Below are 26,506 nucleotides of genomic sequence, written 5' to 3' on the forward strand. Positions count from 1 at the left end.
CCCACACTGTGAGCCCCACGCTCTCAAGCCAATCTCATACCATGATAAACCGCAAGCATCTCAAGATGCAGAATATTTGGGTCATCCAAGAAGTCATAAAAACCACCTGACCATTACCAAAATTGCTGCGAAAACAACCCCCAAAACCCCCTCTCCTTGGGTTGTTCCTCACACTCCCATTTACATTGATCATAAGACTATTAGCAGTTCGAGGAAGCCACTAGACCAGCCTAGGAGGATAAGGAACACCGCTTGGGGTAGTAAGGTAGCATCAACTCAAGTCTCTAGCCACATCATCAATATTCAAAGCCAAACAATGGAAGTTGACACTTGAAGCACATATGGATAGACATTCACTTTACTTTATAAAAACTTTTAAAATTCAACTTAATCCAAAAAAATATTAGAAAATATCTTCAACATAATCCAGTTGGGAATGTCACTTCTTCCTTTGTTCATCTACGTACCCCACGTGTGTGTATATATAATATATCCATAGTAGATACAAAAGAGAACGCATTATAAGAACCTAATACAAGACGTGTCCTCACACTACACCAAAAAGCGCTATTTCGCGGCGGTTGGAATTGTATATAGCGGCGGTTTAAACCGCCGCAAAAACAATCTCCCGTCGGTTGTCCAACCGTCACAGTTTTTAGCGCCGCGAGTCACCTTAACGTCGTTTTTTAGCAACCGCCGGAATAACCGCCGCTAAATTTTTAGCGGCGGTTTAAACCGCCGCTAAGGATCAACTAAAACATAACGTCGGTTGCAACCGACGTGAGTTAATAAAGCATTTTATCTCATACTTTTTTGGCGGTTTAAACCGCTGCAACTTGTTCTGCATTTATAGCGTCGGTTTAAACCGCCGCGATAACCTCATCATTTTTTTTTGGAATTTCTACTTTCGACTTTTATTTAATAAAAGCATAATGACTTTTATCTAGTGCCCTAGCATATTTCCTAGACATATGATATATATTTATCAATCCCAAATACATAATAACATTTTCACAAAGGCTTGGACACAAGTAACCAAAGTTTTCACTTTCAAGAAACCAAAGGTGTCTTAGATGTGATCTAAGCAATAGAAAAATGGCAATCAAGTTTCCAAAATTTCTTATTCTAACTGTGCAAACCATGTGTGCATGTGAATATTGAAAGGGAGAAAAGGGAATAAAGAGAAAAAGAAATGTTTTTTTTATATAAGAAGTGGCAGTTGGTGGGTTCAGACTATGATTGATCAAGTGCACCATTTTCCCCTATTTCCTTCTGTTTGCGATTCCTTATTAATTATCCTTTCTTATTAACTGGTCCTTAATTTCATCTATTACTAGCTTCTTCATCTAAAAGGACATATATACATTATCCAATTGTATACTATCAATTTTGACTCTCACGTAATAACAAATAGTTGGTGCAAATATTACATGTTTGATTCTAAATTATAAATCAATAGAAGTTCATTTTGACACCACAATTGATAGCTTTTTAAATTATAAATCAAATTTCTTTTAGATTATTAAAAATAGAAGGCATTTTAAAATATGACTACTTTTTAAGAATATACAATAGAGTGTAAAGACAAGCTACTCATTTTATTATATTACTTTTAAGAATTTTTGATAAATTCATACCATGATCACAATATTCAGAACCAAAACCTGTAACCTGCAATAGAACAATTGCAAGAGGAACATCTTATATTACAAATAAGGAAAGCAAAGATAAAAAATACCAAATAAAAAAAAAGCAACATGTAGTTGGACAATATTCTCCACTGGTAGGATCATTTTATATTACAAATAAGGAAGCTCTAATCCCAAATCCACATGTTTACTTCATAGTTATTTTTGAGCATTAATGAGTTACTCAAATAAAACTAACTAAGATTCGATGCATTCAATTGGCATGCTCACACGCACTAAATTCAACAATCCACAGCAACCCTACAAGTGATCATGAAAGATAACTGAAAAGGATCACATCATAACAAATATATCAAGCAACATGGTCTCGTCCATTGCCCTTGAAGACTACAATTAAACATGAAGCAGAATCTATACACAGACCAAAGTTCACTCAGAGTTTGTGTTTTATTCCCCATGTTTATTTCCTACAAGTGATCTTGACAGCAACTCAGCTCCTCCAGGTTTCTACAAACATAAATAGAAGAATGTGTTAAACTGTGCTAGAATGAATTGGACAGAAATTCTATATTCTATGTTTCTCAAAACTTGGATGAGAATCCAGATGAACTATACAGAAGCAGCTACTGGTGTGGTTAACATTACTATGCCTATGTTTGATTCAGTGTTTCAAATAATTAGAATAGCGTATTTTTACAAAAATCTATTAAGAGTTACTTCTTCAGCAGAATGTCATTCTAATCTAAATAGATTCAAAAGCTCTAAGGACAACTGAATAGCAATGATCACAGATCTGATCATTGTTCGTCAGAGAAAATAAGCAGGGGAGAAGATTCATTTTCATGAAAAACACCAACACTCATTTTACTTTTCCTATATATTAGGAAAACCAAATCAAAACTTGGAAGAGAATCCAGATGAACTATACAGAAGCATCTACTGGTTGCTCCTACAGACACAAGTCAATAGAATAAGCATTATTAATTGCCACGACAAAGAGCTATGTTATACCTTTTCTTTACTTTGATTGGTGATGACTAGGAGATTGTTGCTGCAAAAAATATAAAAGAGCAGTTTATTAATATTGTAAACACATCAAAGAAAAGTATGAAAGACATTTATCATAATACATGTATTGACAAGTATAGCTTACAATGTTATCTAGCCCATTGGCTAGATCCGGTGGAATGGAAATTGAAGCATTCGAAAGAACATGAGCAAGTAACATCTCTATTTTGCTCAATTTTTCATCCCTTGCTTTGGATAAAAGTCTTTCTTGTTTGAGTTCATTTTCTAATTGAGTAATACGGTTATGGTCAATTGGATTACTAGAAGAACCATTAAATCGCTGGTATTTAGATCCAAAAAATTGTGAAGGGCAAGCTCCAAAGCTGACACCTCGGACACGACCATAATGTTCTGCTCCCTTTACTTGTCCAAGAGAGTCATCAATTGTGACTTCTACAGGAGCAGTTCCCTGACTCTCAATTTCAGCAATCTTCTCCTACACAATGTATTAGCAAAAACATCCATTATTATTTATCATGACATGAACCAGTTAAAGACTCATAAACTCAGACGCTACTTCTAAGACAAATCCTAATAACATGTTCAAATCAGTTTCTCTTTTCTCATAATCAAATCAGAAATTCAGATGTCAAGTAAACAAGTGCAGATGTTTCAACATAATCACTTACATTTGAAGCTAAACTTCAACATAAACATAAGGAGAGAGATAAATACTTACACAAACTTGTCGAGCCTCTTCATTAATGTAACTCCCATCCCTTCTCTTTTGAGTTTCTATATATAAGGTGCCCCTACTCACTGGTTTCCCAGTTTGACTCATCTATTGGAGAGAATCACAATTTTAAATGTTAAGTACACAAAATAGGGATAAAATGTCTAACTACATTTAACATATAATTTCAAAATACTTACAATCTCTTCACTTCTTCTCTTTAGTTTCTTAGAGCCACCGGTATGGTTAATCGTAAGCTTTGCTCTATTTGCTGCATTTTGTTTGCTTTTTTTCTACACACAAGCACCAAATAAAGTAAGTTTCATTGTGATTGTCAAACCATTTAAAATTTAAATAAAATAATACCATAGTGTCCTCTTCCAATCGATAATCTATAAAGGCAGCCCACTCTGTTGGTGGAATTGACAATGGAGGATTTCTGATATTTTCTTCACGACTTAATGTCTTGTCAAACTTGGTGTGGAACAACCGTATCCTATTCTCCCTCCATTTTTTCCCCATATCCATCATAAAGCTTGTTCTGGTCGAGTCTTCCACTTCTTAAAACCACATTTATCACACGGACATATAATTGTACCCTCAGATAGAAGAGGAAGGTCAGGAAAGTATCAGAAGCAAAGAAAGCATGAAAATTACTCTTATGTGTGTCAAAACTAATCCAGATTCCACTAACAACACTAAAGCATTCACTAATCCTCATTAGCTTCCTATGTAATTGATAATATAATACTTAATTTACAATCATATTGTATGATTATTAGAAAAATCTGTATAGTCATTGTGTTGACTGGAGAAAAATACAGTCAACACTAATTCAACAATTATAATGCAATTAACATGTGGCTTTGAACTACAACATTTCAGTATTAGCATGTATAGACTCAACCCTATATATTACCTTTATTCATCCTACAAAAACCATAAACACTACAACTATCAACCTATAAAACTATAGACCATGCATCTCAGCATAGCTAAGAGTCGTTAAAACCAGACTACACACAACCCTAGATTTTCAGATTTGAAATCAAAGTGAAGAGATCAATGATTTTCAGATTTGAAATCAAAGTAAAGAGTTATCTCAGATTTGCAATCGAAGAAAACAAAGATGATTGAATAAAACTCGCCTTGCCAAAGAGCGGAGAACAACGACGGTGGGGAACGATGGCGGAGATCGAATAGATCGGAGGTGGCGGAGAACAATGGTGCCGAGGGAGAGGGACGATTGCCAAAGAGCGGAGAACGGCGACGGCAGAGAACGGTGGCGAAGAACGGTGTCGGAGCACGGTGGTGGAGAACGGTGGTGGAGGACAGTGAGAGAGAATGAACAGAGAGAGAATGAATGAGTGAAGAGTGAGGTTGAGGAGTGAGGTGCGATTTGGATCTGAAATAATAGGTTTAGTTTTTTTAGTTTTTTTTTTAACTATAAATAATTTTCTGGCGGTTTCAACCGCCAGTAAGTTAAAACAACCGAGTCCATTTCCCATCGGTTGCCCAACCGCCTCAAAGTAAAACATTTAGCGGTTTCAACCGCCGCTAAATCCCGTGTTTTCTAGTAGTGTCACCACATTCAACCAATCCTACATGGCAACATTTCCTTGAATCTTTTGAAGGATAAATGACACTAAGTAATTTTGTTTCAACCTTTTTTATTATTCTTAATTGAGTTAATATATTGGAATGTAACGTATCAGTTACATTCTATTTTATTTAATATATATTATGACATGTATGATTTTAATGGCATTTTATATCTTTGTTTGCTCTTATAAACCGTTGGAAGTGTGCAAATGGGTGCATTGGTTTATATTATAAGAGTGGTTATGGTATAAATGCTGAAAATTGAGAACCAAGGGGATGTAAAAATAAAATAAACGAAAATATATTTCTCTCTTTTGTTTTTCTGAGCATTGTTGTAGAGACTCTAGCACATCAAGGTTTTGAGTGCACAATACCTTGTAGTCGGCTGTGTTAACCTTGAAGAGCCAACCCGGCAATGAATTGCACCGGAGATCTACCAGAATTTTTGGCAGTGATTCGTCCACGACGCAACTATCTTCCTCATCTTTCCAACATCTTTCCTTGTGTTTCATTTCGTTGCTGATCTTCAATTTGCCACTTTCACACATTCACATTAAAAAATTCATACATGCAAGACAATCAATATTTTTCTACTAAGCTGATGTGGCCTTCCATGGTATGGATTACCATACGTTCACCTTCGTGATTGGTTCTTCAAGTTGGCAGTAGATACCCACATGCAATATATTTATATTTCACTACAAAAATCTACCAAACAAACACTACCAAAAAATTTACTCAATATGATTTATAATTTTACCGCTCTCTCTTTGTGTGGCAACTACAAGCTTCTTTCAAGCTCTCATACTGTTTATAAATAGACTACAAACACTGAATTCCAACCCACACTTCGACATTACTCTCAAATTTCTTATCAAGTATGGCTTTTGTTGTTGGTCATGTTTCCAACATCAATGATTCAAAAGAATCATGGAAAGTTGTGAGAATTCTAAGAATGTGGAGTACCCGATGTTTAATGACTGCAAGCGTCCACATCCAGTTGACATGGTTCTCATGGATGCCCAGGTTATAGAACTTCCAATCGTTGATTTTATTTTTATTTTTATTCTGAACAAACACATTTGTCCTCTGTTTTGTTCTCTTTATGTTTTATTTCTTTTTATAAATCTGTATGTTTTTTAAAAAAAATTAAAGGAAATTACTTTGTTTTCTTAAGATAAAAAAGTTGACATATATTTACTTTCCATTTGACAAAATAAAATGACTCTAATGTCACTATTTGACATTCTATCAAGCACAAAAATATAGATATCAAAAAATGTATATTAAAATCTATGAAAATAGAATAATTACTCATATATTTAGTTGATCAAAAGCTGTAACTTTTTCCAATGCAGCAAAAAAAAAGCTGTAACTATTTTTCTCAACTAGATTGTACGACAATAATGAAACCCAATTTTATATTATGTTTATTTAACATTGGTCATTTAGTATATATATATATATATATATATATATATATATATATATATATATATATACTCCCTCCGGTCCTATTTATCAGCATGAAAGAGAAGAAAAATCTTGGTCCTTTTTATAAGAACCAAATGAAAGTTTGAACTATATTAATTATTTATTTCCAATGATGCCCTTATTAATTCTAACTTGTAGAATGTGTCTCATTAATTATTCTCTCTCTTTCCCACTTTCCAACATGAATAACAAAGGGTAATTTTGAAAGTTTATTTTGATTCAAGACAAATTTAATGCATTTTATCTAGTTTTACTACATTTCTTAAACTATGTGAATTTTTTTTTGTTGCTTATAAATATGACCGGAGGGAGTATATATATATAAATTATTTGGTCTAATTTAGGGTATCAAAATTCATGTCAATATTCACAAGACATTGGTTTACAAATTGCGGAGTTGAAATCTTGTGTTTCCCTTTAAAATAGTATCTTTTATCTAAAATTTCTAGCTGCCTTTTTTTTTTGAAAGCCAATGAAATTGTATTATAAAAAAGGCACTAGGAGTGCATCAATGGATGGCAATGGGTCTGAGAACCATTGGGTACCCGCAAAAAATACTCAAAATAGGTAAGGTCAAAACCCGCTATATGGATAGGGAGTTAGGTATGGATAAATACCCACAAAATTTAATGGGTACGGGTGCAGGTACGGGTAGTATATGGTACACACTCGCCCCATACCCGCACACATTATATATATATATATTATATATATATAATAAAACATATCGTAAACTTTTCTATATAATTTAAATGATATATTTAAAATTTTATTCAAACTTGGTGACATATCAAATTTTATTGTAAAGAGATTATTGATATAAATTTAAAGTATATCTAATTGAAACTGAAAAATTATGTTAGAAACCGAAAATTTGGTTAAATTAAAGGGTTAATCGTCTACTTGGTCCCTGTCTTTGTCTCGCCGTCTGAAATTAGTCCCTCCCCGGAAAATTTGCAAATCTGGGTCCTCTCGTTTGCAATAAGTCTGGAGCAGGTCCTCGCCGGAGCCCGGAGCTCCGGCGAGTGGTGAATTGGCTCGCTGACTGGGATAAAAACGCTGACGTGGATTTTAAAAATAAATAAAAAATAAAATAGAATTCAGATTTATTAATCCAATTAACTAAAAAAATCTAATTAACTATCTAACCCTAGTCTAATTCACAAAATCAATTTACCAAAATCAAAAACAAAAAATTGGTGAAGTTAAAGACATCCGTGTTCCTGCTCCTCATCTCCATGTTCATCATCTTCATCTTCTCCATCACATCATCTTCTTCCTCATCACCTCCTTCAACAGATCCGTGTTCCTGCTCCAGCTTCTTCACCCGCAACCCTCCCTCACCCGCAACCCACCCTCACATCTTCCAAAACAGAGCTTCTGAACCCGGCCATCCCTCCCTCACCCGCGACCCACCCATGAAACCCACCCCCACCCAGAACCCATCGCAACCCACCCCACCACATGCAATCCAACTCAACAACAACAACAATCAAACTCAGCAAATTGACGCACCAGATCTCTCGAGTTGGAAATCAACAGAGGAAGACTCCCTCACTCTCAGACTCAGATCGACGCCCAAGATCGACTCTGAGTGGATGTGGACGGATCTGCAAAACTCTCCACCAGTTCAGGAAGAAGAAGGAGGAGAAGAGGAGGACGGAGGTGCTGCCTAATGGGTGTTCTCTTTGTTGGTTGGTTCCTAAGTAAATTTTGGATCTGAGAGAAAGAGAGGAACCAGGGGAGAAGAAGCTTCGACGCGAGAGGGGCTGCAATGGTAGCTATGTGGGTCAGACGCGATGGAGGCACGACGATGGTGGGAATTGCTGCGTGCTTCAGATTCTGGGATTTGTGTGGCTTTGATGCAGGTTCAATGCAAAAATGGGGTAGAAGATGCTGATTTGGTTCTATTTTGGTTTGGTTCTTTGCTCATCAAACTTAATCATCATCATCATCATTTTGGGGTTAGGATTGGTGGGTTGGTGATGTCGTGAAACAAGTTTGGATTTTTACTGTTGTTATCCTAGTTTGGGTTTTTTATGATTATTTCTGGGTTTGGATTTTCATGATTTTGTGTTCTTGGTTTTTTATGAAGATGAAGAATAGAAGATGAAGAGGATGAAGATTAGGCTTGCTGATTAGGCTTGTTAGTATGTTAATTAGGATTAAGTTTGTGTTTAGGGTTAATTAGGGTAAGTTAAATAATTAAGGGATTTTTATTTTTATTTTTTTTTATTTAATTTTTTTTAATGCCACATCAGAAAAATTTATCTAGTCAGCAAGCCTAATCATCACTCGCCGGAGCTCCCAACTCCGGCGAGGACCTGCTCCACACACTTTCCAAACGCGAGGACTTAGATTTTCAAATTTTCCGGGGAGGGACTAATTTCAGACGGCCACACAACCACAGGGACCAAGTAGAGGATTAACCCTAAATTAAAAGTATATCTTAAATTAGTAAGAAGTTGAAAATATTAATCAATTGATTGACAATTACCAAGAAACTTATTGGAAATTACCAAGTTTGCATCCTAGAAAAGCTCATTCTAATAATTGTGAGAAGATTTAAGATTATGACATTTCCACCTCCCACTAACTCTTTTCAACTTCTGATACCATCCTTATTTCATCATCAGGCCAAGTTTCTTTCCCATATACTATTACTTTTTCACTCCATTCCAAACTCCCTCCTCCTCCAATGGAAAATTCATCTGAACAAATTTCATCTAAAGATTCTAAAAGTAGTCTTCCTTCTATGGCAGTGGTTACTTCCACCACTCAACATGAAAGTGAACCTAGTCCCATGGAATGTTCTGTTGTTCAAAGTCAATCAAAAACCCAAAATGACGCTCCTATTATTTCTGTGGGTGGTAGTGAATTTGAACTGGCTGATGATGGAAAGAGAGAAAGAGTTCTGCTGTCTGGAATCACTTCAAGAAAAAAGTAGTTAATGGAGAAGAAAATGAAATATGTAACTATTGCAACAAGCCTCTTGCAGGTAAAAGAACTGACGGGACGAATCATTTGCTTAAGCATTTTGCTACTTGTAAGAGAAAGCCTTATAAAGATATCAGACAATCTCTTTTTTTAAAAGAATAGAAAAGTATTGGATCAAGCGCTTACCACTATGCCAAAAGCATTTGTTGTTAGTGAGAGCGCAACTTTATTTTCTTATAGGACAAAGTCCTCAAGGGGCTGCGATGTTAAGCGCCATGAGGTGGGATGCTAAGCCCATCAAATCTAAGGGCGACGATGAATTAATAAATCCAACAATCTTCCCCCAGTGTTAGCCAGGGGATTCGAACCCATGACCTTGCTCTGGTACCACTTATTGGATCAAGCGCTTACCACAACGCTAGAAGCAATTGCTGTTAGTGAGGGCGCAACTTTATTTTCTTATAGCACAAAGTCCTCAAAGGGCTGTGATGTTAAGCGTCATGGAGTGGGATGTTAAACACATCAAATCCTAAGGGTAACACCGGATTAATAAATCCAACAAAAGGATATATGAGTCATCATCTTATTTAAGTAATTATTATTTTGATCCAGAGAAATCAAGAAAAGACCTTCCTTGTATGATCATACTTCATGAGTGCTCACTTTCTATTGTGGATCATTTGGGATTTTGAGCATACTCTGAAGGTCTTCAATCTTTATTCAAGATTCCTAGTCGAAACATAGTGAAAAGTGATATTCTCAAGCTCTACCAAAATGAAAAGTTAAAGAATATGAGAATATTGGATAAGATTAGCAGCATAATTGCTTTAACAACTGACATGTGGACAACATCTTGAGGTATGGAGAGTGAGATATGCAAAATCGCATCTTAAGGTTTGATCAATATTTCACTTAATTTTTATTAATTATTTTGATTCTTATTATTGTGATGATGAATTATCTTAACTATATATTTGTTTATTTTTATTAATGTGTGACAAATTATTTTGCATAATAGGTTTGTGTATGTAGAATGTCCACACACGACTGAAGCCCTTACTAAATTTTTGGTAGGATGCATGCTAGATTGTAATGTTGATAGAAAATTGTCCACCATTACATTGGATAATTGTAGCACTAATGACTTTCTTGTTAATTCACTGCTGATCAACCTTGATTGCACTGCTCTTATGCTTGATGGACAATTATTTCATATGAGGTGTTGCGCACATATTTTGAATTTAATTGCTCAAGATGACTTAAGTGTTCTTGAAGGTGGCATAGAAAAAGTTGAAAACAATGTTATTTTTTAGACAACCACACCTAAAATAGAGCAATATTTTAAGGAAGCAACACGTCATATCAAAGTTTCTATCACAAGGAAACTAATCATTGATTGTAAAACTAGATGGAATTCTACCTATCAAATGCTTGTTGTTGATTATAAAGATGTTTTCATTCGTTTGATTACGAGAGCCTTTTGGAAGTATTTCATCATACAACTGATATATTTTCTGAGACACAATATCCTACAACAAATTTATTCTTCCCACTGTTTTGTGAGATAAAGCTCTCTTTGCAACATTGACAGACTTGCTCTATTGAGGCTATTAGAAAGATATCTTCAAAGATGGTTGAAAAATTTGAGAAATATTGCAGGTAATACATGGAATCATGGGGATCGCCATTGTTTTGGATCCAAGATATAAATTAAAGCTTTTAGAATACTTCTTTCCCAGGCTTTATGGAAGCGCATCTTTAGTTCAAATTAACAATGTGAAGAAACTATGCTATTCATTGTTTGAAGATTGTCAATCTAAAGACATTGGGTTAGTAGAAAATTCAGTTGAGAAATTTAATGACAATGACTCAAATTGGGATAAACTTGATGTCAACAATCTTTTTAGTGGTTATGACTTATTTATCAATGATTCAGATGATATACTATCTAAGTCAGAGGTACACCTCTATTTGGAAGAGAAAGTGTGGCCTAGGTAATCTACCTTTGACATTCTTGGATGGTGGAAAACAAATGGGATCAAGTGTCCTATTTTGCGAAAAATTGCCAAGGATATATTAGTCATCCCAATTTCCATTGTTGCTTCAGAATCTGCTTTTTAGCACAGGAGGAAGATTGTTGAGTCCTCATCATTCTAGGCTTCATGAAGATACTTTGGAGGAACTTATGTGTGCACAAAGTTGGCTAAAACATGACAACAAAGGTAAGAAATATTAGACTAGTGTATTTTTATAGTTTTTTTTTTTGGAAAATATATCTTTTTAGATACGTTTCTATATTAAAACCTAAATATAAATACAACAAGTTTCTCTTCCTCTATTTGGGAGAAAATAAAATACAATTGGTGGAGAAGAAAGTTAGAAAGAAAATATGATGATGATGCGTGTGCTTGTGTGGACGAAGTTAAGAACATTGGGCAATGGTTCCTCTGCAACTGCTTATCTGACAATTGTCATTTCATCACAAGGAAAACGAAAGGTGGTAGTTGTGAAGAGTTCAAGGCCATTCTTGACTGCAAAGGGAAGAAAGAATCAAGAAATCATTCACTTGTTGTGAAGAAATCATTCAATGCTATTTTGTCCAACACACTTTGGAGAAAGGTCATTTCACCTACAACCTCTTGATGGAGTTTACACCTTACAGTTCTCTTGGAGATTTAAACAGAAAGAGGTAAATCTTTGAATACGAAGCAAGAGTCTACACCCACATGCTTCTCAAAGGACTTTCTCGCATTCATCGCGTTGGAGTTATTCATTGCGATCTCAAACCAGACAACATCCTTAATATGAGAAATAATTTTTGTAATCTAAAGCCCTAATCTTACATATATTAAGATAAGATAAAAACTAATTTTCAAATTTAAATTCAACAATGTCAAACTAACATAAAAAACAAGTTAGCAACTTGATGCCCAACTATAAGATATTGAATCCGATATTGTGAGAGACTAATATGGTACAACTTTCACCTTGCAGTTGTCATTCCATCGCAAGGAAAAAGAAAGGTGGTAGATGTGAAGAGTTCAAGGCCATTCTTAAATGGTCCACTACAACCTTAACTTTATTTTCACTGATTATAATTTTACTGCTCATTGGTCCTTTTATCAAGCTGTTGCTTACTACCTTGCTAGATAGTTTGCTTTATTTTGTTGTTGTTTTGGCCTGTAGCCTTTATTCTGTTTTGTTTCCTCTCTTGTTTTCTTTTTCTATTTTTTTTCCTTTGTCACCACTATCACTTTCTAAAATAGAACTTGGAGAATCTTTTGTACAACTACACTGTTTCTTTATATTATTTGGCAAAAACTAGATAACATAATAAACGCATGTTTATAAGATTCTTTCAATGTTGTATATATGGGTGGCAATATGGGCCAGACCCGCTTGGCCAGCCCATTTGGCCCGCCTTTTTTTGGCGGGTTGGGTTTGAAATTTCAACCCATATACTTACTTAGAACCCGTTTTCGAACCCACTTTTCAGGCGGGTTATGACGGGTCAGCCCGTCGGGCCAGCACCTTTTTTTTAAAGGTCAAATTTGCTTTTTTTTTTCTTTTTCTGATTTTAACTTAGTTACAATTTAGGGTTCTGTTTTTTTACTTTCATTACGACTTATCTCTTTTTCACCTTGCTCTCTCACCGCTTCATTGTGCTTGCCGCCAGACACTATCACTGCCGTCGTTCGTCTTGTCGGGGACCGCTACACCCATCGACGGACATTCCGATCTTGCTGCATTCATCTCGCCATTGATCTTCGCCCCAGGTAAACGATCTTCACCCCCACATGCTTTTTTCTGTGTGTTTCTACATGTCTTCTCTTCTGTCTCCATGGAGTTTAGAAACTCAACTTTATTCTTCACCCCCACTCCATTTAATTGATGATTCTAGTCATGAATAATTAAATATAATATGGCGTTGATTTTGGAATGGATGTTGGGTCTGGTGGATTTGTGTGCATAGTGGTGGCCATGACACTATATATATATATATATATATATATATATATATATATATATATATATATATATATATATATATATATATATAGAGGTTGTTCAAAACGGTGAACACTTAAGGAAAATAGACAAATTTATTTCATTGTGGCACTAACACTACAAAAGAACATCTATTGAATTTAGCAACTACATATCCCGGACTCTGTTATCACCGTCCGTACATAATGAAGTAATTATGTAATTCTAGGAATACAAGAAATTTGATAGCATATAGTGGAGTAATATAAGGACGAAGGAGACAAAGAGTGATATATGAAGTCTGAAAAGAATTGGCAATGAATACTTATTTCTGAAATCAATTGGTTAGTATTAAACTGCTAGTCCTTATCATGATCATAAAATTAATCTCTCACTGGTCAATTTTAGAATGTGGACCACGTACCATCTAACTACAAGATTTTATTGCTTCCAAATTTGACTATAATGAAAAGGACAAAAAAAAAAGAATTTAATTGTTTTCATGGTCTGTTACTTTGTTTTATGTATGTTTGCAAGCGCGCTTGTTCCAGCCAAGAACATAGAGATAAGGTATAGTATCTAGAGTGAGAGGATTGCAATGTGAGAATCTAGAGAGAGAGAGAGAGAGAGAGTAACCGCTTAGGGAGAGAGTATAACTGAATTTCAAGCTTGTTATTTCTCAAATGAGCTAAGAGTCCCTTACAATTGGTAACCGCCCCTATTTATAGGCATGGGGTTGGGCCTAGCGTCCCTAATCGTCCTCAGTGGGCCAGTTGGGCCTCTCGGGGGAGACCCAACTCCCTGGCTCGCGCGCCGCCCTGAGACAAGCGTCCCTGGGGTCTCGCCTAGTCCAGTGCTCAACCTTCTCTTCCTCAATATAAATTATACTTTTGCAACCTTTAGCCCTTTTGTTTGCCACTTTATTAAAGTCCTTTAATTTGTGTTTTACGGCAACAAATAGCATGGGCAGTTCTGGTTATATATCAAATCCTATCAATGTTGACGCTGATATGGAAGATGAGGAAAATGAAGAACCCGAAAGTCTTGTACTTGGAAAGGGCACAAAAAGGCCTAAAGCATTAACTTTCGATGTGTGGCAAAAATTCACCATAACAGGACGTGGGGATTATGGGATTCAGAGGGAAACATGCAATGGTTGCAGAGCTGAATATAAATGCGGTGGAGATTATGGTACATCAACCTTGCGCCGTCATGCAAAAGTTTGGACTAGATTAGATCATGCTGATGTTGGTCAAATCATTATGGATATGCAAGGTAAATTGGCGGCTCGAAAGATTGATCCCTTGGTGGTACGTGATATGCTAGCTTGTGCAGTCATTGAGCATGATTTTCCTTTTAAATTTATTGATTTTAAGAGAATTAGAAGTTTGATTAACTACTTGAATCCAAATTCTATTCTTGTTACTAGAAATACTATTAAGGCGGATGTCATGAAAATCTACATGAGAGAGAAAGAGAAGCTTAAAAAAGAGTTTTCTAGTATTCCTACTAGAATATCTCTAACTTCTGATTTGTGGACATCTTGTACAACTGAGGGTTACATTTGTTTGACTGCGCATTATGTTGATTCTAATTGGAAGTTGAGAAGTAAAATCATTGACTTTTGTCACTTGCCACCCCCTCATGATGAACCCGTATTGGCTTGGAAGATACTTGAATTTTTGAATGATTGGGGTATAAATAAGAAGATTATGTGTCTCACTTTAGATAATGCAGCTGCTAATGTTGCCATGGTAAAACAAGTGAAAGATACACTTTTGTGGAAAACTCATTGTTATGTGATGGACAATTCTTCACTTGCGATGTTCTAAAACACACATCTTGAATCTCATTGTCCAAGACGGGTTACATATAGGTACTGGTGTCTTCTCCAAAATTAGGGAGAGCATCAAGTATGTGAGAGGTTCAGAAGGTAGAAAGATCAAATTTATGTTATGCGTTGAAAAGATATGTGGTATTAATACTTCTACCGCCTTGTACAAAGATGTTCCTACAAGGTGGAACTCTACTTACATGATGCTAGTATCAACTTTGCCATATAAGAATGCATTTGCAAAACTCCATAAGTATGATGATAAATATGATATCGCAAATTCTCCTACAGCAGAAGAGTGGAAACGAGCACAAAAACTCCATGACTTTCTTAAACCTTTTTATACTACCACAACCTTGATTTCAGACACATCCTATCCTACTGCCAACTTGTATTTTATGCAAGTTTCGAAGATTGAGTGTGCACTTCTTGATACTTTAGGAGATGATGATGAACTCTTGAAGGCGATGGCTACAAAAATGCATAAGAAGTTTAGGAAATATTGGAGTGTATATAGTTCTGTTCTTGCAATGGGAGCAGCTCTTGACCCAAGGGTGAAGTTGGAGTCGTTGAGCTATTGTTTTCAAAAAGTTGATACTTCCACTTTTGAAATAAAGTTGGAAGTAGTAAAGAGAAACTTGTACATGCTATTTGAGAAGTACACTAGCATACATGCTACTTCTATGCAAAATACTTCTCAGACTCAGAGGGTTTCTCAGGATACAGAGTATGATGTAAGTTCTTTTATTATGGTATTATAAAGTAATAGTTTCAATTTTTAATGGTTAAATTATATCTTTCTTTGTTATTAACATGCATGACTTGTGAAATATTTAGGCTTAAATGAACTTTTGAACCCCCGAGTTTTTTTATTTATGTGATTGCTAACCCCATCTATTTTTTAAACGATTCGGGACCCTGATCTTTTAAAAAAATACACTTTTGGACCTTCCGTCTAATTCCGTCAAAATTTGGACGATTTTTGCTGATGTGGCCACGTTAGTAGGCCACGTGGCGTGCCACATCATTAAATAAAATAAGAACATGGAAAAATGGGGTGGAAGAGATTTGAACCCAGGACCTGGTAGTGGCAAAAAAAAACTTTTGCCAGTTGAACCACTTAATGATTTAGATATATTGTGAACAAATTAATACATATACCATATTTTCTTCTTCTTCATCATCAATGTCAACTTCATCTTCTTCATACTTCAATAACCAGAAACAATAGCCAGCCCCTTTTCTTCTTCTTCATCTACCCCTTTCGGCTTCTTCATCCACCATACCTTCGAGAACTCCACCCCAAATCCTCTTTCTTCCCCTTCGATGCACTCCTTCCTCCCTAACCAGAACCTTCTCTCATTGTTCTTCCACTCAACACTGTTGGCTTCTTCTTCTTCCTCAAAGAACCAAGCCCAGTAACTAGAGTACAACAGGGACAGAGCAACAGAGTGAGCTCGGCGGAGATCGCCATCGCCTTCGTCATCCTCTCCCATGGTTCCGTTCCCATGGTCGTTCTTCTCCGCCATCTAGCGATCCACCTTCTCCTTTGTCAAAGTTTCACTCAGTCAAACACAAAGTGAAAAACATTGGGGGCACATGAATCTTCATAGAAGCACCATAATTGTGCAGAGGATACAAAGTCAAAGCAACCCAGAAGTAAAAGGGGTTGGATTTTTCATGTTTGGATTTGTGCGTTTGATTGTAATATTCTTGTTTGGAATCGAGTGAGTAGAAAAAGGGTTGGTTTTTGTTATTGTTTCTGGTTATTGAAGTATGAAGAAGATGAAGTTGACATTGATGATGAAGAAGAAGAAAATATGGTATATGTATTAATTTGTTCACAATATATCTAAGTCATTAAGTGGTTCAACTGGCAAAAGTGTTGTTTTGCCACTACCAGATCCTGGGGTCAGATCTCTTCCACCCTATTTTTCCATGTTCTTATTTTATTTAATGATGTGGCACGCCACGTGGCCTGCTGACGTGGCCACCTCAGCAAAAACCGTCCAAATTTTGACGGAAGGTCCAAAAGTGCATCTTTTTGAAAGATTAGGGTCCCGAATCGTCGAAAAAATAGATTGGGGTTAGCAATCGCACAAATCGTAAACTTGGGGGTTCAAAATTCCATTTAAGCCAAATATTTAATAGGAACTCGATAAGCACAAGAAGAAGGTTGCCATGACACAGGGGAAGTCACAACTTGATCTTTATTTTGATGAGCCATCTTTGAGTTTTGGGGATAATAAAGATTTGGATGTGTTGCAGTGGTGGAAAGAAAATAATAGTCGATTTTTTGAGCTATCAATTATGGCACGTGACTTGCTTTGCATTCCTCTTACTACTGTTGCATCTGAATCTGCATTCAGCATTGGTTCATATGTCCTTAACAAGTATAGAAGTCGACTTTTATCCAAAAATGTGGAAGCTTTGATGTGTGCTCAAAATTGGTTGAATGGTTTTGTTGGTGGAGGTAATTTATTTAGTTCAATGAAATTATTTGTTACTTCATTATTTTTGTAAGCATGTACGAATTTAATCATTTAGTTCTTCAATGGTTATATATAGATGATGATGATGATGGTGAAGATTTGAAAGATGGTGATGGTGGTGGTAATGAGTGATGAGAAAGCGGATGCATCTTCTTCCAATACCAAATATTTTGAACTAAGATTATGTTAGAACTTAGAAGTTTTAAACTAATACTTTGTTATTGTGAGATTGTTAGACTTTGATTTTCTTTTTTGCTGTTTTAAAAGACAGCTATGAGTTGTGACTTGTGTTATTTATGTGACTTGTGTTATTTATGTGACTTTGACATTGTTTTCTGGACTTCTAGTTATTTTGTTTGTAATGAAACTTCTAGTGCATAGAATGTTAATGTTTATCGATAACATTAAGGAATGACAGGAATTGTCACAAGACAAACATTGCTTGATTTTTTATGTCTAATGGTAGTTCCCTGGAATGTCAATGCGCCCACAGGGATGTAATTTGGGTTTTTTCTAGTGCTATAATTAAAGAAGATAATTTTGTGGTGTGAAATGCTATATAATCATTTTTTATGTTACATAAAGTGGGCTAACCCGCCAACCCGTCAATCCATCAAAATGTGGGCTGGGTTGAGACTTTTAACCCATATACCGAAAGTTGCTTAAATGACTTCAGGCCTATCTCTCTGATTGGGTGTATGTATAAGGTGGTTTCAAAGGTATTGGCATCAAGGCTGAGGACGGTATTGTCCAAGGTCATTAGTGATAATTAGTTTGCTTTTCTGGGGGGGAGGAATATGTTGGATAGCGTGGTGGTAGTTAATGAAGTCCTTCATGCTGCCAAAAAGTTGAAGAAGGAAGCACTTATTTTCAAAGTTGACTATGAGAAGGCATATGACTCTGTGAGTTGGGAGTTTTTAGAGTATATGATGGGAAGCATGCACTTTAGTAGGAAGTGGATTCTGAATTGTCTCAGATCAGCTTCTGTATCTGTGCTAGTGAATGGGAGTCCCTGTGAGGAGTTCAGTATGAAGAGGGGTCTCCGGCAGGGGGATCCACTTGCCCCATTTTTATTCCTGATAGTAGCTGAGGGCCTTACCAGTTTCTTTGCGCAAGCAGTACGTATGGGCAGATTTATGGGGTTTGCGTTTGGGGGAGACTCAGATATTGGTGTTTCAATGCTACAGTTTGCAGATGATACAGTATTTATTAGAGATGCAACATTCCAGAATGTGCAGACAATTATATGTGTATTGCGGTGCTTTGAGCTTATTTCTGGGCTTAAAGTCAATTTTCATAAGAGTAAGCCGGCAGGGGTGGCAGTGGACCGACATAGCTTGGGGCAGTTTGCAGCTATTCTTCACGGAAAAATTATGTCTATTCCTTTTGTGTATCCGGGAATACCTATGGGAGGCAGACTGAAGAGTCTGGCTTTATGGGACTCAGTTATTCAGAAGATGAAAGGGCGCTTGTCCTCTTGGAAGCAGAAACATATTTCATTTGGGGGTTGGGTGTGCCTTATACAGAGTATTTTATCTGCCTTACCATTATTTTTCCTTTCCTTCTTTAAAGTTCCAGTAGGTGTACTTACAATTTGTACTGGACTTATGAGGAGATTCCTTTGGGAAGGAGTAGAAGGGGATAATAAAATTAACTGGGTTAAATGGTCGGAGGTGTGTAAACCAAAGGATCATGGAGGATTGGGCTTAAAGGATTGGAGGTTGTTCAATATGGCGCTTTTAGGAAAGTGGAACTAGAGATTCTTGACAGAGTCTGATAGCTTGTGGTGTCGTGTGGTTAAGGCAAACTTTAATACATGTGGTCAGTCTTCATGGTGGAAGGAAGTTCAGTTGACTCGCTTTGAGAGGGGTAGTCCTGGTTTGAGCATAGCTTACAGAAAACTGTATTCGAAGGAAATGAGACACAGTTCTGGACAGAAAACTGGCTTGGATCTGGTTGTTTGGAACTGCGGTTTCGGAGCTTGTATAACTTGTCATGTCAGAAACGAGTATCAGTAAAGGATATGGGCGTGTGGGAGAATGGGGTGTGGCGGTGGATGTTTCGATGGAGGAGGAGATTGCAAGGAAGGGAGGTAGGATGCCTTGAGGAGTTAATGGTTGTTTTGGGTAGTGCACAACTAGTAGAGGATAAGTGGTACAGATGGCTGTGGACATTGGAGGGGGAGGATCTTTTTCAGTTAACTCTTCTTAAGTTTTTTTGCAGGGACAATCTCTAGATGAACCAGATCCTGTATATTCATGGATTTGGACTGTGCCGGCACCCTCAAACATGAAAGCCTTTGCGTGACGTGTAATGTTGGGAAGAATTCAGACTCGAGATAATCTGCTCAAGAGACGCGTTTTAAATACTGCTGCTGAAGCTCTTTGTCCATTATGCGGGTTGGAGGAGGAGACATGCTCGCATCTGCTCTTTTCATGTCGTTATGCATTGCAGGTATGGTATGAATGCTATGCTTGGCTGGGTATTTCTACAGCTCAGATTCCATTACTAGAGGTACATATACTGCAATTTGCTTCCACAGGAGGTAGTAAAGGACAAAAACTAGGTGAAATTGCAATCTGGTTGGCAATTATTTGGTCCATGTGGGGACTGCGGAATAGGGTAATTTTTAAAGGGGGTGAGGTGGATACAGCTCAAATGTTGGAGCAGATTCAACTTAAGTCATGGCAATGGTTAACAGCTCGATTGGTTGATTTTTCTTACTCTTGGTTTGAGTGAAAAATGAGTCCACGGATTTGTTTGCTGTCATTATGAAGGAATTGGTTATAATATATGACTGCTGCTATTCTGTTGAATATGGTGTATGTGGACTTGCATTGTCTTTTTAGTACAATACTGTGGCCAGAGGATTTCTAAGACTTTGCTGATTTCAACTTGCTGCATGATTTGTTTCTTTTGGATGTCTAAGGTGTTGTGACTTGGAATGAAAGCCGTGAGGGAGTAGTATTACACTGGATAAGGATTAGAGTTTGGTATTTGTAATCAAATTCTTGGGGTGTAACATCGGTTTTTATTGTGTACTCTTTGCTTTATTGAGGCACAATTCTAAAGCTTTATCTGTCAAGGGTTTATATTTTGTCTTGTTTGTTTTTTATCTCTTCTATCTTTATATTGGGTTGAAGTACCCCTTGTACTTCATATCAATATATTATCTGGTTTATCTAAAAAAAAACCGAAAGTGGGCCAACCCAACCCAACCCGCATTATGGCAGGCTTATGGCGGGTTGGGCCTAACCCGGCTCGTTAGCCCGTATTGCCACCCCTAACTGTATATGTTTTATGTTGGGGTTTTTTATTATGTCTTCTCTTTAATATATTACTAGGATAGTAACCCGTGCAATGCACAAACGAGCAATTCTAACAACCGTCTGTTAAAATTTCAAAAAAAAAAACGTCTTTTAAGTTTTATTCTAAAATGCAGAGTACATCAACAAATTAACATTCTATTTTAAAATTTAGTATCTATTACTCCTGGAGTGCAACTCGTGTGATGCAGGAAAAACAATTTAAAATCGTACTCATTTTAATTATTATTTTTACTATTATATAAGTTTAGATTAATTATTTATTTATTTATATATTATTATGCATATATATAGATACTTTTTATAATTTATTTTCAATGTTGCAAGTCTCAACCTATACCAATGATATAAAAAATTACATTTGGTCATAAATTTGTTATTTGCAACATCTCAATACTTCTGAAAGTAAAAATAAACAGTTCAATGTCAAATATAGTTTACAATTGCATAACATTTACAATTGTGTCTGTTGGGCATTGGGTCACTTTTCTTTTTTGTTGGTATCAGTTTAAAAAGTCATGGACCACATAAGGCAAATAGATACTCAATGTCAAGCAAAATATATGGATACATAAACATTAAACAATTTTATACTGGAATCTTACGTTTTTTCCGTAAAGAATTATAACATATACAAACTTATACTTAGGTTTATTGTTTTTCACCATATATGCAATTTTTTACAAAACAAAATATGCAATGATCTTTTATATGTTAGGAATTTCAATTAAAGCAACCACAAGTTGAGTGGCTAAAGGAACATAGCAAATCACCTATTGAGTAACATGAGTACATAGTACATATCTTATGTTTTGCCACTCTGGAAACATTTTAGATTGACCCTCTCAATGCCCCCATGACAACATCTTTATGGGGGAGAGGATTTTCACCATCATCTTGAACCACTTATTTCACCATTGTTATGCAACTTTCATCCACACCTTAGCCAACCACAAAACCCTAAATAACAACTTAATCTCCTGCATCTCTTCATTTTTGGCACCATGTAGTAACCATTCCTTCTATTTTATCTCCTATGACCACAACTCCATTCCTCAATTCCACTATAGCCACAATTCACAAATATCCCAATTAATCAAAGCCCCGTAACCAATGACAAACTATAATCAACACTTATCTTCTCTTTTTCGGCTTCATCCTCCATCATCTTCCACATTGAAACCATTGAAGCTACATTTAAACCTCCATGAACCTGAAAACAAAACCAAAAACCCTCATCTTCTTCTATCACCATTCCTCCATCTGCGGACCTTAGTTTCATCTTCTTCCAAGGTTCGTCCCACTCGTTGAAAATACCATTTTCATTTCCTCCAAGCCCCACAACTCAACCATTAAAATCAGGACCACCTTTGAACCTTCAAAAAGCCATCATGATTCCTTTCTCCAACTTGCGTTTAATTTACTTCAACATCTTTACGGTCTTGCCTCAATCATAATAAACATCATGTACCCATGCAAATAAATTTTAATCATAAGCCATGTGCCATACAAAGTTAAATATAAGATTATGACATTGAAGGAAATGTGTATCTTAAAAGGACATTGGGGTAAGAAAAAAACACAGAAAAAGGCCAAAAAGAAAACTTTACTTCCTTAAGAACAATGCATTACTATTTTGTAATCTATACCTTGCGAATTACGACATTTCATTTTACATTTCATGTGATGCACCCTAGCATGATTCAATTCTATGACAATGGAAAGACACATAACCATAGTAAATAATAAATGTCATATCAACTTCAGCTAACAACAAACCAAAATAATTAAGTAAAAGCAAATATGTTAATAGAAAATTGGTAAAGAAAAACAGAGGGAAAGAATCAAAGGAAACTTGATTTCATTGAAAACTATGGATCCTCAGTTTGTATTAACTTCATATTATAGTATAAATAATACTATCACAAAAAAATGACAAATGACTTTTTACCTTTTCATAATATTAGTTATTTACTATCTAATCTACGTTTGAAATTGTGCTAATTTTATAAAAATCAAAATAAATAGTAGTTTTCTATTCATGAATTATATAAAAGGTTTGAATAGTCAGTTGTAACATGTACTTTTCCTGTTTGCTTCTTTGGCTCAGGCTTTACTATTAATTATACATCTTTTTTTCAAAAAAAATAAACAGTTTGAATACAATATTCTAGCTATGTATAGAACCCACATAAATATATTGATTGTGTCAGATATCTTTTATTAAATGGGCAGGGCAAACACTTTTTGGCATAGCAACAACAGGATAGCTTAAACAACCATGGTAACATTTGGTTTCATACTACAGTGACATTATTCCCTTTGAATAAATCAATTTTGCACTGAAAATGAAAAACAAATATCACATGCATCTTTTTACATACTTCAACCCAAAAAAATTGTACAATTCCTTCTACTAAAAAAATATATGCTAAAATTGAATTAGTCTAACACAATCAATTTTATTTTTAATAGAAAATAAATAATCACTACTATATCCAAAGTCTCAAACACATGTAAGTCAATTTTTGGCATTTCTTTCATTCTCTTGCCTTTGTTTGGAATCTGCACACTTTGATATCTGCAAGAGAAACCACACACCAAACAAACACATGCCTCAACTGAAATTTTTCCAATTGAAAATAATTAAGTATTTTTTCAACTGAAAATTAAAGCTCGGAAAGAAGGTCATGTTGGAGTACAACAATCATATATGTTAGATATGCATAGATAACAAACACCTTAGGACTATCTTAGTGAAAGTGAGGCAAAGGAGACTTTTTGGTGAGATACAACTATATTCATAAGTAGAAGACTATTTCTTTTTTGTGGAAGTTGTCGTGTTTGTTGTGTATACTCTTTCCCCCAACCCAAGCCTGCGACTCTGTTGTGTATGGAAAGAGTAAAAATATAAGTGACACTAAATGCAACAAATGGAATCAATGACCAACAAAAGGAAGAAGGAACTAACCTCAAAGGGCAGTGGCCAAATTCCCATTGGAGATGAAATCACTGATAAAGAGCTTCTCATCAAGAGCCTAATAACAAGCTCTCAACTTAACAATGTTATGGTGCTTCAGTTTCCCAATAGTTTTTACCTTAGCAACAAACTCCTCGTACATCTATTCCCCACCATCCCTAATCTTCTCAAAGCCAAAATCAGGAAATTCCCAAGCATCACAATTTTATACACAATCCCCAATCGACTCTTTCCCAACAATAAGCATATGCTCTAAACAGCTCTTCAAGCTATAAGTTGAAACATTTATCAATGGCCACCAAATGCTCCCATTCCCCTTCAGCTCAACCATTCGCTCCTCCTTTCTCACCCTCCTCAACCTCAAAATCATCACTACTAAATCCATTTAAATATTAAAAAAAAAACACAACCAGACATAACATATTCCCCATCACACTGCCAAAATTTCTTTTCCCAGTGTAACCACACCATTGAACTGGAAGGGATAGCTGAGAACTTTATAAGGAGTCTCCATAGTATTTTTTTTCAATTTATACCCTCACATCACTCCCAACCATTCTCTTTTCCAATTTATGAAGGGAGTGTGTTACAAATGTAAGTAGATTATAGTCTATGTTCATAAGATAGAGTAGCAGTCAAATGAATTAAGAGAAAATTACTAAAAGGGTTTGATTGAGAGAAAATGAATACATACATGGAAGTCATACGTAGAAATTGAGGGGAGGGAATATGCAGTAAATTGCAACATATCTCAAGAGCACTATAGAATAGGAAGTCACGAAGATGGAAACTCAAAAACTGACCATGAACAGGGACTCGGCCACCAACCACCATACAGTCATCACTGATTCAAGCCTGTGCGGGCCATGCCTCACTACCAAACACATGCAATTTCACAGTCAATCGTTCATCAAATCAATACGACACGACACAACCCATCGTACAAAAGCAAGAGCGCACAACCCACAAATACTGAAATTAGGGTTCTCAACTGGTAGAGATTGGTACAATTGAAGATGTAGAAGGAGAGCTTGACTATCCAATGTGGTGGCGATGGGATTGAATGACAATACGAAGAAGAGAAAATTGTGGGATAGTTGGTGACAAAGGTTATGAATCGCATCATCATCCGTAGCGTTATCTTCCGTCATGGGCGTATAGTTGGTAACGATGGTGCGGAACAACGTCATCTTTCGTCATGTTCGTGAAGATGTTAACGACAGTGAGAGCAGCTTCGGTCATGTTCGTGAAATTAGATTTGAATGAAAAGAGAAGAACAAGTAAATGGGCCACACATCATGAGACAAACAGGCAAGCCCAACTTAGATTGCAAACAGATAAAAATTCTCAATTCTATAGTGAAATGTATGACTTGTTGAACTTTGTTTTAAGATATAGTAGATATATACTCTTTGATTCTCATAAAAACTATAATTTTTATTTTCTCCTTATGTTGTAGTTTCTATTGGTAGAGAAGAGACTGCAATATTTTGGGGAATCTTATTTTTTTTATAATTTTTTTAAATTTGTTTATGTTATATTGACTTTGAAACATAAAACTAAAACTAAACTAACTTAATTTATTATTTTAGCAAGTCTTGGAGAGCGGGAGCACGGTCCATACAAGTTAAACGTATTTGAAGACTCTTTGATTTTTTTATTATGTTATATTTTGAGACCAATGTGTTGAATTTATACTTAATTAATGATTTTACTTGCTAAGTATTTAGATAATTTTGTATTTTTAATTAATGTGTTTTTATTTTATAATAGCAATCATATTTTTGTTTCCATTGAAAAATGCATATATTAAAACTTATATTTTATTTAACTAAATTGCAGGTATTCGGTACGGGTACAGGCACATACGCACCCAGAGGGTACGAGGATGAGCACTCAAGTTGTTATCCATGCGGGTATGGGAACGGGTACATGTACTTTTTAAACGTGGGTATGGGGATGGGTACTAAAGTACCCTACCCACTATCATCCCTTCATCATCCCAATACAAGTGGGAAAGCAAGAGCAAAGAAAAGAAGGCAAATACAAACCAGAGAAAAAACTAACTCAATTTCTCTTACGACTAAAAGCAAAGTCAATCCCAACCCAAAATCATTCTGATTTAACAATATGTACTGGCTTTCCATGCACTACAATAATTTTGTTTTTTGAAAGTATAAATTGTATTGATATAAATGAGAGGAGATAAACATGATATGCACTACAATATATACCGCCTCTGAGGAAAACACTTTCCAGGTATGCAGTATACATCAACGCAGACAAGGCAACAACAACAGATTTTATGGATCCAAGATGGTGAGCCCATTAAATAGACATCAGAAAACCAATAAAGATACCAGTAGACCAATGGCAATTCAGCAAAGCCATTGATAGTCTAGTAAAAACAAACATAATATCAGCAACCTTGAGCTGATTCACGATAGTTTCTAAAATTGTAACA

The 26,506-nt window shown here is 35.8% G+C and overlaps 2 protein-coding genes and 2 long non-coding RNA genes across 5 annotated transcripts; 1 reads left to right on the plus strand and 3 right to left on the minus strand.

Moving 5' to 3' along the window:
- Nucleotides 1–2,006: 2,006 nt before the first annotated feature.
- On the minus strand, nucleotides 2,007–2,919 carry LOC130716257 (uncharacterized). Its single transcript, XR_009011903.1, has 3 exons — nucleotides 2,803–2,919; nucleotides 2,661–2,700; nucleotides 2,007–2,156 (listed from the first exon to the last, which is right to left on the minus strand). It is a non-coding gene; the product is annotated as an uncharacterized LOC130716257 (long non-coding RNA).
- Nucleotides 2,920–2,989: 70 nt separating this feature from the next.
- On the minus strand, nucleotides 2,990–3,918 carry LOC130712910 (uncharacterized). The gene is made up of 5 exons (XM_057562726.1): nucleotides 3,757–3,918; nucleotides 3,591–3,683; nucleotides 3,397–3,498; nucleotides 3,048–3,153; nucleotides 2,990–2,997 (listed from the first exon to the last, which is right to left on the minus strand). Exons 1-5 carry the CDS (start codon nucleotides 3,916–3,918, stop codon nucleotides 2,990–2,992), a joined length of 471 nt encoding a protein of 156 aa, XP_057418709.1.
- Nucleotides 3,919–20,049: 16,131 nt separating this feature from the next.
- Nucleotides 20,050–20,475, plus strand: LOC130712911 (uncharacterized). The gene has a single exon (XM_057562727.1). It carries the CDS (start codon nucleotides 20,050–20,052, stop codon nucleotides 20,473–20,475), a length of 426 nt encoding a protein of 141 aa, XP_057418710.1.
- Nucleotides 20,476–21,762: 1,287 nt separating this feature from the next.
- Nucleotides 21,763–25,380, minus strand: LOC130714615 (uncharacterized). 2 transcript variants are annotated; one of them, XR_009011365.1, is made up of 2 exons: nucleotides 24,034–25,380; nucleotides 21,763–23,643 (listed from the first exon to the last, which is right to left on the minus strand). It is a non-coding gene; the product is annotated as an uncharacterized LOC130714615 (long non-coding RNA). The 2 variants fall into 2 exon arrangements; XR_009011364.1 differs by having other exon boundaries at nucleotides 21,763–23,946.
- Between the last annotated feature and the right edge of the window lie 1,126 nt (nucleotides 25,381–26,506).

The sequence above is a fragment of the Lotus japonicus genome, chromosome 4, assembly GCF_012489685.1.
Source record: "Lotus japonicus ecotype B-129 chromosome 4, LjGifu_v1.2".
Taxonomy (NCBI): domain Eukaryota; kingdom Viridiplantae; phylum Streptophyta; class Magnoliopsida; order Fabales; family Fabaceae; genus Lotus; species Lotus japonicus.

Excerpts from the sequence above, each read along its gene's own strand:
- LOC130712910 (XM_057562726.1), bottom strand. The coding sequence starts at position 3,918 with ATGGATATGGGGAAAAAATGGAGGGAGAATAGGATACGGTTGTTCCAC. Across the intron at positions 3,499-3,590 it reads AGAGAAGAAGTGAAGAGATT|ATGAGTCAAACTGGGAAACC; the intron begins GTAAGTATTTTG and ends TCTCTCCAATAG. Across the intron at positions 3,154-3,396 it reads AAGAGGCTCGACAAGTTTGT|GAGAAGATTGCTGAAATTGA; the intron begins GTAAGTATTTAT and ends TACATTGTGTAG.
- LOC130712911 (XM_057562727.1), top strand. The coding sequence starts at position 20,050 with ATGTTGGGAAGAATTCAGACTCGAGATAATCTGCTCAAGAGACGCGTT.